The sequence below is a fragment of the Bactrocera neohumeralis genome, chromosome 4 (genome assembly GCF_024586455.1).
Source record: "Bactrocera neohumeralis isolate Rockhampton chromosome 4, APGP_CSIRO_Bneo_wtdbg2-racon-allhic-juicebox.fasta_v2, whole genome shotgun sequence".
In the NCBI taxonomy this organism is placed as follows: Eukaryota; Metazoa; Arthropoda; class Insecta; order Diptera; family Tephritidae; genus Bactrocera; species Bactrocera neohumeralis.
In genome coordinates, this window is record NC_065921.1 from 8,731,435 (window position 1) to 8,744,913 (window position 13,479).

General features: G+C 37.7%; 1 protein-coding gene across 11 annotated transcripts in view; it reads right to left on the reverse strand.

The window, feature by feature from the left end:
- LOC126756873 (protein qui-1) overlaps positions 1 to 13,479 on the reverse strand; it is a 159,250-nt gene that overhangs the window by 53,286 nt on the left and 92,485 nt on the right. For all 11 annotated transcript variants that reach the window (XR_007666650.1, XR_007666649.1, XM_050470356.1 and 8 more), the window contains 4 exons: positions 5,673 to 6,413; positions 4,148 to 4,227; positions 3,907 to 4,041; positions 3,541 to 3,761 (listed from right to left, as the gene is read on the reverse strand). Coding sequence is in view for 9 of the 11 variants with exons in the window: in XM_050470356.1 (XP_050326313.1) it covers positions 3,541 to 3,761; positions 3,907 to 4,041; positions 4,148 to 4,227; positions 5,673 to 5,787 (551 nt within the window). In the remaining 2 variants the exon portion in view is untranslated. The remainder of the gene's footprint in view (positions 1 to 3,540; positions 3,762 to 3,906; positions 4,042 to 4,147; positions 4,228 to 5,672; positions 6,414 to 13,479) is intronic.

Sequence of the window (13,479 nt, forward strand, 5' to 3'; positions counted from 1 at the left end):
TCCGACTTTTGGATTCGAATGTTTCTTAATAATTAAGGTTTCATAGTCCAGCGTGGAGCCATGTGTAGAAGTTAACGCAAGTGAGGAAAGTTCTCAGAGCGCTATTCATTTGCCAGCGTTTTCGGGAAAGGCAAAAGAACAGCTGGTACGAAGTGTAGTGCTGTGTCGCAGTGGAGCGACAACAGACTGCCTACCTCGCAATGTTACAATCGACACAAACACGGGATGGAATAGATACCGAGAGTTGAAGACGGAAGCGAGATGCATTTGCAGACTTAACATGAGAGAGGCCGAAATGCGTAAGTACGAAGAGCTTGACAAGCTCGCCGACAGGAGTAATGCTCCAAAATTCTACGAAAAGATGCGGCGACTAACAGAAGGTTTCAAGACCGGAACATACTCTTGTAGATTATCCAGAATTGATCTAGTGACTGATGTTCACATTATACTGAATTTTGGAGGGAACATTTCTTTAGTTTGCTGAATGGCAGTGAAAGTATTACAACAGGAGATGGTGAACCCGATGCGTCAATCGAAGACGATAGAGCAGACGTTCCATTGCTCAACTAAGAAAAAGTTCGGCCGAGCTAATAAAACACGGCGGAGAAGAAGTGGTAAAAATCATGCATCAGCTACTTTGTAAAATATGGCCGGACGAAAGCATGACGGTCGGAAGTGTGTCCTGCCCAATCCACAAAAAGGGAGACCCCACAATCTGCGCCAACTACCTTAGGATATACCTACTGCACATCGCATAAAAGGTTCGATCGAGCGTACTGTATGAAAGACTGAATCCCACAGTCAACAAACTGATTGGACGTTATCAGTGTGGCTTTAGGCCTGGAAAATAATTAACTGACCAAATATTCACCATGTGCCAAGTCTTGGAAAAGACCCGTGAAAAGAGAATCGATACATACCACCTCTTCGTCGATTTCAAAGCTACTTTTGACAGACGAGCTTTCCGATATGGCAACTCTCTATCAGTCAACTTCTTCAATCTACTACTGAAGAAAATATTATAAACTGCAGAACTAAATAGAGAAGAGTCTACAGCTGCTGGCGTATGCCGAATTCCAACGCAGAGTAGTTGTTGCCAACCAGAGATAAAGAGATCTTTAACTCCTCTCTCACTGGAAGTGAGAGAGCAATTGTTAAACGTCAAAACCTACTGAACTTTGACAGCTAATCGAGTTCAGTAGGTTTTGACGTTTAGCAATTGGAAACGAGCGATGGCCAGATTGAAATCTTACCAAAAAAATATGTAAACGGAGGGATTAGTTGCATCGTTCAAGACCACTTATAAAAATGAAAATTAAATGAATTTGTGAAATTTAAAGGTATTTGATGAAAGGTTTTGTAATTTGAAGCATCATAGTATATTTTCAATGGAAAATGATTAAAAACATTTAATGATTGAGAGCTAACAAGCTTAAATCCTATTATTGGGTATAGAAAGGACGAAAGTCAGTTGTTATAATATTCTTTAAAAAGATTTAAATAGTTTCTACATATAATAAACAACAACTATATAGTAGTTTTTATTCGTATTAAATGTTGGGTGTTTCAATTTAAATGCCCACAAATAATTATTTTTTTCAATCTGGCCATAATGGAAAATGTTATAAAAAACGCTAATTTTGGGGCGCTCTCACACTGGAATAAGTTTAACAACCCTTTATTCCTGTTGCCAACAAATGCTACTTCAGACTGTGAGAATTAAAGCCCTCTCTCGCCGAACAAAACCCAACCTCTATAAGTCACTCATCATTCCCGTCCTGCTACTTGTATATGGCGGAGAGCCATGGACGATGGCAACATCTGATAAGTCGGCCTAAGGAACCAAAAAGCGAAATGAAGGAATGACTGTCGCGCTTTTGTAAACTCGGCTATAACCGCGCAAACGCTGTCTACGCTAATAAAGATGAATAAGAAGTCCAGCGTATATTATAAAGGAAAAATGATGTTGACTTAAAGGAAAATGATGGCTTCTTTACTAAAAATTTACATCCTCCATTTATATTCTTTATATATAACAGATTTACCTATAATATGAGTTTTTATTTGTGATATAATACCATGTTCAGACCGAAAATTTAAAAGATTAGATTACATTTAAGCATTTCATAACCCAACAGTGTTCTTACTGCCGTTGAAAAGATTAAAAACAGCTGTTTTTGCCATTCAAGAATTTACATCGCTCAATATTTATCAAAATATGTCATATAGTATTTCGTAATAAAAGCCGTATTCTTTTAAATATTTTCCATATAATGGAAATAATGGACGCATTTTTTCATTTGGGAAGTCGATTTTCAGCCGAAATTAGATTCATTGCTTTAATAAAAATTTGTTTGTTTACATTTTTTCCTTTTTGTAGTGTCTAAATCAGCTGTGATAATGTAATAGATTTCCAATGCTGCCAAGTAGATGGCGCAAAATCAGAGTCGCACAGAGAGATTTAGCGTGGATCAGTTTCAAATCACTCCGATGAAGTGATTTTGAACTGTAATTTTTGTATGGCGAAATCTTGATAAATTTATAAGATTAGTGGGATAAACCACTCAACAGCCGAAATCGTGTGATTAAGTGTCGGTCCGAACATAGTATAAGGTCAAAAATAAATGCCTAATTGTAGGCAACATTTTATTACACAGATAATATTACATAATAAATGTTGCTACATTCGAGGGCTCAAGAAAATATTGATACAAAGAGCAAAGTTAGCATAGGCTCTCACCATGCAAGTATATACATTAAGATTTCCGTCTATAGAAGCCTAAAATTTAACTGGGTTGAGAGGCCACTTAACAAAGCTATAAACAATTAGCTAAATCTCAGCTTTATTTTTTACCTACTGATAGCAAAAAGAAATAAACGGCGTGTTGAGAAGATGAAACCTTGAGAATAATATAAATCAAAAAAGCGGTAATCATTAAATTATATCACTTTTCTATCACACACACTTCGTAGTTATCTCAAACGTTCAACTCGAATGCTTCGGCAGTAAGTCCGAAAACTCGTTAATTTCTTTCTCAACGAGCTGCTTGCCAGCAAAAGTATTTCAATTACTAAAGCAACCAACCCACAAAAGGATTACCACTTTCTCCTACACATTCTTGCCTAAATACTTTCGCACACCCCAAATATTTGACACGACTCAAGCGCTTTAAGGCAATAAACGCGAACGCTGCATAATTTAGGGCTGAACTCGCAAAGCTAGCAGGCAGCCGGCAAGCAGATAATCGAAGTTTATTGTTTTGTAAATGCTTAATTGGAGTTTTATTGCGCGTTCAGGCAAAGCAGCGCACACACACGCACATAAGTACACGCTTGCTTCGCTACGTGCCACAGTTGGTATGAAATTGAAAATAAGACAAATATAATATAAATATAAATAACCCTATTAACTGCACGCGCACATGCCCTCACATGTGTGCGTGTGTGTGTGTCTGTCTAAATTCGTACGAGTTATAACTTAATGCGCATTTATTATTTCATAAATATCCAATTATACAAAATTATCCAGACATCACTCACCGATAGTCCTGCTTGAGCACATATGCGTGTGCGGGCGCAACGCTCCCCTCTCCGCTGCTGTTGGCAGTTTTTGCGTCTGCTGTGCTGTCCTTTGCGTACCACTTTTGTAGCAGGTTTCGGTCGTCAGTGCTCGTGTGCGCCTGCTGTAGTATGTCGGTGAAAATGTCTTCGTCGATGTGCGTCGGTAATGGCATGGGACCGATGCTATCGCCGATAAGTGCCTATAAAAGCAATTGAGGAGTGAAAATGATAATTCGCAAATTGCATTAGAAGAGATTTTTCTCTGCTAGCGGCAGAGCTTATGCTTCGGTACTTTTATGTGGCTGTGTGTGGGTATGTGGACTTATGTACTTGGCGGGCACTTACCAGGAAAAAGACACTTTTCGAATTGTTGTAGCAAGTCTCGATTTCATGCAGATAGTCATGGAGTATATATGGATCTTGTTCGACTTGCATAATTTGCAACGGGCCAGTGCCGAAGTGCATGTCGACGATTTCAATCTGAAATGGGAGTTATTTTTGTATATTTATAGTACATTATATAAGTAAATCTACATAGTTTTTCTATATTGCAATATTCGGAAAAAAGTATTGGACTGAAATTTACCTCGATTTGTCTGTCATCGTAAATGGACTGTAGTTCGGGTCCTACTAGTTCCAGCAGCATGCGTCGCTCTTGGCAGAATTCTAGAGAAATTGTATGGAAAAAGTATAATAAATATAACGGTATAAAAGTGGTTAGAAAACAGAAAGTACAGTATCACGAAGGGTGCTGAGAGTTGAAAAAACCGAAAAGGTAATAAAAAGTTTAGCTTTCCTCGTTGTGGTGCAAATATTGCATTCTATGTCAAATATATGTCATTTTGTTAATGCGACAACTATATAAGAAAAAGAGAGTCACAATTTTAGAAGAATTTTAGCTAAACTTATTAGAGTTTCTCTCCTTAGAGGCTACTAAGTATGTCTAGAAACCTTAAAAAAAATTTAAACAGTTATCAACCAATGTCAAAATTATTTTTAAATGTAACAAGTAAGAAAGAGTGAAGGATGGAGTCATGTGTAGAAGTTCACGCAAGTGAGGAGAGTTCTCTGAGCGCCATTCACTTGGGAGTGACCAGAAACAATTCTTTTACATTTGGTTCAAGAGCTCACGACTTCCGGTTTTAAACTAAGTATCCTCCGGATAGCAAAGAACATCCGTTTGTAGGCGAGCTAAAGTGAGATGGCGAACCATCTCTCCACAGGGTTTTGTCATGGCTTTGGGACCCGCCACGTAAAAAACCATACCAATGAAAAGGAAACAACAGCCTCGGTCGAGAGACCCCATTTTGATGATGACCATGGCAAACCAATAAGTATTACGATTTGAGGAAATTCCCCTGGAATGTCCAGTTCCTTAATTGGGAAGATGCCGCTGCTCAGCTGGTTGATGGCTGGTTGTAGTGCGATGGACCGGACAAGGACTAAGACGAGTAGGTAATTATGGTATTTACTACAGTGGACATATAAATGAGCGCAAAATTTGGTGCGGGATTCGTGGTGGGAGAGAGACTTCGACGCCGAGTACTGGCATTCACACCTGTGGAAAAATGCCTAGCTAAAATCTGCATAAAAACATATCGCTGATTTGCGGATACAACTCGTCGGAATAGAAGGACGATGTGACCCAAGATACATTTTATGAGCGCTTGGAGCGCACATATGAGAGCACGATGGGCAAAGAAGGTATCTTTGGCACAACGGTCGATTAATTCAGCTTCCATCATCGACTTCGCTGGGCCCGAAATATAGTTATCTGTGGTACTAGATTTCAGCATAGAAAAATTCACCCAGCTACCTCCGGATCGGAAAGCCACCAACCAGATCGATTTTGTTATGATAGACAGAAGACACGCCTCCAGTGATTTTGGCGTGCATATGCTCCGAGGTCCTAACATCGACTCGGAATACTAATCAAATAAATAGGCCGGTTGTGTTTATGAAAATTATTTCCAATCTAAAGCTGTGCTCAGATTGCGAGATAGCCAACGAATTGGCCATTAAATAAAGTCCTAAGCAAATAAGCAATAAAAATAAAGTGTAAAATGGAAACAAGCAAACAACAACAACACGTTGGCTACGTGCGTACTCACCCTCCTTCAAGCTGGACACATAAACTTTGATGAGCAACGGCTTGGGCAGACGTGTATTTTTGCTCGCTATGCCGCGCAAAGCGCTCAGCACGCCCTCATCGATGGGCACGGCCATGTTGCGTGCCACGAAGACTGCTACGGTGGGGCTGCGCTGGAATGAGCGAAGTGCGTGTCCACCGCGTTGGCCCTTACTGCTCGGCAAGCACAAGTATTGCTTATCTCTATGCTTTGGTTTTTTTGTGTTTAAACGCCCTTAACGGTTATATTTGCCACAGTTTTAATATCCTGTGTTATTGTCGGGCAAAAAATCTAAATCACTATTTAATTGCATGCGCATGTGTTGGTTGTGTATCTGTGTCTGCATAGCCCTGCGCCGTGTTTTTTGCTGTCGTTGCGGCAATTCCAATCGATTACATCGGCATTCAACAGATGTTGCTGCGGCTGATTATTTTACATATACGAATACATAAATATGTATGCACATTCGCCTCTTTAAACCAATGCTGTGCTCTCATTTATTTGTCTCATGCTTTTGCGTTTCATATGTGTATGAGTGTATGTGTGTTTGCATATCTGAAATGGTAATGCCTGCAGCGAAAAGGCACGGCTCATAATAACTCTCGTTTATGCGTGTGTATGTGCATGTTCGATATTTTATTGCTGTTTTCTCCAGTTGGCCTTTTAAAAATTTTTATTCTCCTGCCAGATTTCGAAAAGAAGAATCTCGGTTTGTGTCCGCACCTGTAAATAAAAGTGGAAATATCGAAGATAAGTTTGTTTTTATGTTTACTCGTAAAATATGCACGGCAGTTAATGAAAAAATTTCTGAAAGCTAATAAGAGGAAGAAAAATTATATTCAATATTTTCAATATTTATGAATATTCCGAAGGCAGCAGCGATTGGTAAACTTTTACGAGTTATTAATGTGTACTCTATTTATGTCTCAGCGTAATTTATTTTCGCTGATACTTTACAACTTCACCCTCGCCAAGTATATTTTAAAAATATTGAGATGACCGTGAGTTGGAATTTCAGACATGCATTAATAAGAATTTATGATGAATAATGAATATATGAATTTTAAGTATATTTTTAAAAAAGTATTGAGATGAAAGTTAAAGATTAAGAATTTCAGACAGTTAATTAAAGTAAGTTAAAGTTAAAGTTTTAAAGTTAAAGTTAAAGTTAATAATGAATATATTAAATTTTAAGTTTTAAGTTAAGGTTAAAGTTTAAGTTTAAGTTTAAGTTTAACTTTAAGTTTAAGTTTAAGTTTAAGTTTAAGTTTAAGTTTAAGTTTAAGTTTAAGTTTAAGTTTAAGTTTAAGTTTAAGTTTAAGTTTAAGTTTAAGTTTAAGTTTAGTTTAAGTTTAAGTTTAAGTTTAAGTTTAAGTTTAAGTTTAAGTTTAAGTTTAAGTTTAAGTTTCAGTTTAAGTTGAAGTTTATGTTTAAGTTTAAGTTTAAGTTAAGTTTAAGTTTAAGTTTAAGTTTAAGTTTAAGTTTAAGTTTAAGTTTAAGTTTAAGTTTAAGTTTAAGTTTAAGTTTAAGTTTAAGTTTAAGTTTAAGTTTAAGTTTAAGTTTAAGTTTAAGTTTAAGTTTAAGTTTAAGTTTAAGTTTAAGTTTAAGTTTAGGTTTAGTTTAAGTTTAAGTTAGTTTAAGTTTAAGACTGGTATGGATGCCAGCAGCAGTCTAAGTTAAAGTTTAAGTTTAAGTTTCGGTTTAAGTTTCAGTCTCAGTTTTCGCTACGGGTGAAAAAAATTAATCTAAAAATGTTCCAAATTTTAGTATAGTCATTCAATGGCATAAAATTCATCTATTGGGGAGACATCCGTTTGCAACAAGCGGATACAGCGAAATAACTAGGGCTCATCCAAAGAAGCCGAATATCGAAGAAAGAGCAAAAACGGCATCTATTGCCTTATACTGCTGTAGAGGAGCCATTGGTAAAAGGTGTGGTTTCACACCGAAAGTGGTCCTCTGGCTCTACGACACCATAGTCAAGCCCATTGCGTTCTATGGAGTTTTTATATGACGGATGGCTCGAGAAAAGACCACACTTGCAAAGAAACTCGAGAGGCTTCAATGGGCGGCATTCAACAGCATATAACGCCATCATGCACATATTGTTCATAGACATCGTCGGAAAGCTGTCATCTGGCTCAGAGAGTTTGGGTTCCTAAAAGAACACCTGTCTAAACACTCGGAAATCCCCACTCATTTTGACTTCATACCGGATCACTTGGATCATGGAGTCGGCAAATCGAACTTTGGCGGCTCCTTCTCTACCCATATACCGGCGAGGGAGTTGGGGTGAGCTTCTTTACGGATGGGTCAAGGAGCGTGGGAGAAGGTTGGGGAGGGTTTACTGTCAGGAGCTTTTGAAATGTGTTCCGAGGCCGGGAGTAGCACTAGTTTTACTGCTCCGGAATGCAACCTTTTTCAGAGAAGTGACCATCCACTCAGATAGCAGAGCGTTCAGGGCTGGTCAAAGAGTGTCTTACTTCGCTATCAATAGCATCGAGTGCCTTTGTGATAAGACTGGTATGGGTGCCAGGCCAAAGTGAAATCGCAGAAAACCGTAAAGCTGATGAGCTGCAAGAAAAGACACCCTAGAACTGCTATCGGTAGAATGGGAGCGGCTCCCGCATCATCTTGTGTTCTACTACTATATAGCTGGGCTTCGCGGAAGCTTGGTCAGCGTTGGGCCACCATCGGTACATGCGCTGTCGCAAAAGCCTTTTGGCCCAATATCGATCGCAAGAGATCTAGTCATCTTTTTGCCCTCAATAAGATTAGCCTTTCCCCACTTTTGGGGCTTTTAACAGGCCATTGCCCTATTGGCATCCACGCAGCAGGGTTGGGAATCCTACCAGACGCCATCTGCTGAAGCTGTATGGAAAAAGATGAGCTGTAAATAACTCAACACTTCCTTCTTGACAGACCCGAATTGGCAGGAATGGAAATTAAACGCCTGTGCAAATTTGGATTGGCTACTAAGCGTAGAGTTCTTCTTTTCTTTAACAAATATCAATCAAATTCCCACAAGACTTTTGAATATTTAAAATAAATTTCCAAAAATTGTATCTTTCATTTGTTGCCAATCGTTTGCTTCCGAATTAAATAGGTATTTTTAATTCTTTCTGAATAAAATTAATTTCCATGAGCTACCTGAAAATCGATTAATATATTATTGTACTTAAAATTGTTTTAACCACACCGATACTCGTATTTCCAGCCAATCTATTCATGAAAGTACAAAGCGTTCGAATTTAACGCAACAATAGTCATGCCTATAATGCCTGTCGTACCTATGTACCTGCTCATAAGCCATGCCTTTCCAGACACTACTCCACCCACAACATTTTTTGTGTGTTGTGTGTCGATTTTGGTTGCCATTGTTGCAACATCGCCGGAATAATGTCGTTGACATCAATCGATGGCAATTACTTCCTCTTCGATGAAACGAATTGAATTGTACCAGTGTGTTCGTATTACAACAGCAATAACCCACGCTTATACATACAAACATACATGTAAGTACATACATTTGTATGTGTAAAGACATACTCCATACATATTTGAACGGATGCCTGAACTTTTCCCAGACAACAGCCGGAATGCTCAACCACAAGCATATACAAGTGTGTATACATATATACACACATGTGACCGCACAGGTAGCGTATGTGTATATACGATATATATATGTATGTATAGCACTTTGATGTGTGTTACAGACGCCGAGGTCAACCATGCATACATATCTACCAGCAATATCGGCTTTTACACCAAAAGCAGTTGATTTACATACACACACATATGCATATTGAAGCCTCGTTGGAAGAGTTGAAAATTGTACCTATATTGCCAACAGAGCTTGCGTTGCTGAAAAGTGCTGGTGTGCATGTGTATCCGTGTGTGTGCGTGTGTGTCTTTGTGGCGTTCCACCTATGATAGCACGAAAGTGAACATAACTCGGCATGAAAAGAAACTAATCCTATTGAATGGAGTTGAGGTGCTACTTTGTGCTTATGACATATGTTACATGCCACATGCCACACACCGCATGCCACACGCCACATGCCACATGCTGTATGTTACATGTGGGAAAAACCATTTTGGTTGTTGTACAAAAAGCTTGAGGTGTTTGCATGTGGCTGGCAGTTTTAGTAATTACTACCATGGTATGCACACACGCACACACACATGCAAGCATAGAGAGAGTTGTAAATGTATAAGTTTTTATTTGAAGAAATCCAACTCGAGCAGAATTTGGTAAATTTGCAAAGTTTGTTTGCCAATGGGATTATAGTATTCTAAAGATTGAATTTACTCCTGTTTTTGATTTGCAAAAACTTAAACAATTCCTCATAAATAGAGAAGAGTAAGTGTTTGATAACGTCATAGTTGTTCAACTATTTGCATAATAAGTAAATAAAGAAGCCGAAATTTGTTGGATAAATAAAACTATTTTATATCTCCATTGCCGCCTCCAACGTTGTCTTCAAATATTGCATTATTTTTTAAAACGATAAATAACGAACGGTGGCTGGAATGTGAAGCAGACAGTTAAATTTAACCATTTTGAATTTCTAAAAGCTTTGATTTTTAATTATTTTACACAAAATTTTTTAGTTTGAAACTCACGTCACCTGGCGGATGCCTCTGTCTGTTTGACTGTTAGTATGTAAGCGAACTAGTCTCTCAATTGTTGAGTTATCGATATGAACTTTTGCCCGCGTTATTTTTTGCCCAAGAAGCTACTTATTTGCCGGAATCGTCGACATCGGACCACTATAGCATATAGCTGTCATACAACTTATCGATCAAACTCAAGTAATTGTTAGAAAAACTTTTTCTTTTGTCAAGGAAAAGAGTTTCACACAAAAAAACTGGGTGCACCACGTTGTCGGATTGACCAGGGATATTTTTTTTTTGAACATTATGAAATTTGGCACAGATTACTGTCCATAGAAAAGCAATAATTTTCCAAAGAAATTGTTAAGGTCGGATAATTTTAGCTACTAGCTGTCATACAAGCTGATTCACCAAAATCTTTCACTTGACGAGATATCTTCACGAAATCGATTTTTTGCATTATATCCGTACTCATATCCCTTACTTACGCTGACAAGGTTGACCACTTTGAGTGTTGTTTACCATAGTTAACTTTTGATGGCTGATTTGCTTGGGCGCTGTTTGGTTCGACTTCAATTTTTGGTGCAAAATTTACTCACTTTCGACCAAAAAACGAGTCGCGTTGACATTGCACAGCGCAATGAACGAGTTCCACTCCAAAAGGTTATAACTGTTGACTAATCATGGATCTATGGTTATGACGCAGCAACCAAAGCTCTATCAACTCAATGGAAGCTGCCGCATGAGCCAAGACCGAAAAAAGCATGTCAAGTTAGGTCGAATATGGAGGTTTTGCAAACAGTTTTCTGCAATTGCAGTGGCGTGGTGTCTCGTAAATTCTTGCCAAAGGGTCGTACGGCCAATAAATAATATTACCCCTGGAAGTTATGCGCAATTAGCTCAAAGCAATTCTTCAGAAACGCTCGGATTTGTGCTAGAACCAAAATTGGATTTTGCAAAATCGGTGTTTCTGCACCGTGATAATGGCCCTGCTCACGCATCGATGCTCGTACGCGAAGAATAACACATTAATGGTGCCGCTGTATTCCTCAGACCTCTTTGAATGAAGAGCTAAATAAGATTACAAAACAATAACCTTTTTAAGTGCTTTGAAGAATAGAAATAATACTGGCCGAAGTGCGATATATGTGGAGTTGATTACTTTGACTTTTAGGGAAATTATTCATGAATAAATAAATAACTCATTAAGAAAAAGCAATATGGATCGTTATAAATCGGACTATCCACATCAAATTGTATTTGTGAAGGGTTTTATAGCATCGATGCTGCGGGATTATCTCTTTTTTTTTTTTTTTCTTCTAATTTTGCCTGCCACATTGTGACAAAAAGTACTCGGAAATCATCAATATTTATTTCATCGCCTTCAAAGTAATCCCCACCAGATATAAAACATTTATGTCAACGATTTTTCCCGTCCTCGAAACCCTTTTTATAAGTACTTTTTGGGATGATCTTCAGCTCCTCCAGCTACTTTTGTTTTATATCGACTTGTTATTTTAATGTCAAACTCATAAACTCATGTCTCATCGTAAGCTATAATGCTCTCCATGAATGTGGGATTGGAATTCGCAAGATCAAGACCTACTTACTGTACTCCTTTTGAAAAAAATTCAGCTTCATCTTAAGGAGTCGAGCAAAAATGCGTTTCATACCCGAAATATCTACAAAAATAATTCGAAGAGACTCGCGAGAGATATCGGGCTACCTTGCCATCTCTCTAATACTTGTCTGACGATGATCACGCAGGTCGAAGGTCGTCCAGAACGAGGCATGACTTTAACGATCTCTCAAATGTCTCTGAAGGCTTTGTACCACTCTTAGGCTTATATTTTTGATAAAACCGAATCACCGTAACCATACGCAACAATTCCGCTCACGAAATTTGGTTAGATATACAAATTTTGAGAAAAATATTTTCTTCGATATTTTTATAAATTGTAAAAATCGTAACGCACTACACAAGTGAAGAAGCAATTAATAAAGCGGAATAAAACATTGCCCAAATAATGTCCTTGGTGTGTGCTACCTTATGCCCAAAAATTGTTGAAATCCAATAAAAACTGTTCAAGCCCCTAGGTACCGAATATTTGGACCCCGGTACCTATAGTTGACTTTTTACCGAAAATATTGGTCAATGTGTGAGATATATAATTGAAATTCAGGGATAATCCTTTTCTGACAGTGGCATTTCTGTATGTCAAAAATTGGTCGAATCGGAACAAAATTTCCCTTGAGTCCCCATATACTTAACATAAAAGTTTTCGAACTTCGAACTTTGTACATATATATATCGAGTTATCCCAATGAAAATAAGAGAGCGTGTTTAACTCCTATATTTTATGCCTAAAATAGATCAACTCCTTGGCCAAGCCTTTATATAACTAATATCAGGATTTTCGAACATTTTTGCTCTATATGTTTCCATATAGCACAATTTGCAAGATAAAATATTCGGTTGCACCTGAACTTTGATTCGTTCAAAGAGGTCTTAACAGGCATGTCTTCAACGATCTTTCAACCGTTTGGAAAGCTTTTTACCAACTTAGCACAGTATTTTTTCGCATTTTCGCGGGGAATTTATTTACAATTTCCGAGAGCTTTTTTGTTATACTACATATAGTATATATCTTTATGATTGGCTTTAAAAAGTATTGAATCATTGAAACTACTTTTAACAGCATATGAAGTGAGCTCTGAAATGAGCAAAATTGGTTTAGAGGTATGATTTTAACAACAAATGTACTCTAGCGCCACTATCGGTTTTTTGTTCATTTTGCTTAGAAAATTTTTTGTGAATAGAAAGACAACTCATACCAAATACTTTCGGCAGTTCTCAAAAATAAACACTAAATGTATTTTGTTATTAATAACAAAATATTAAAAAAACTTTCACCAAGGCCGAGAACTTAACCATGCGTAAACCGCTGTAGTACAATTACCAAAAGATGGCTTATATTTGTTTGCTGTAGCAATTAATAAGCCATTAACGCGTTATTGCCTTAATAAATGGCATGCAAACATTTCCACCTGAAACGTGAAAACTCACAACAACAAAAGTGAAGTGATAATCCACGAATAGCTAAAGGAGGCGCTACCACTACTACACCCAGAAATATGTATTCGAAAAGCCAGATATGATTTCAAGCTT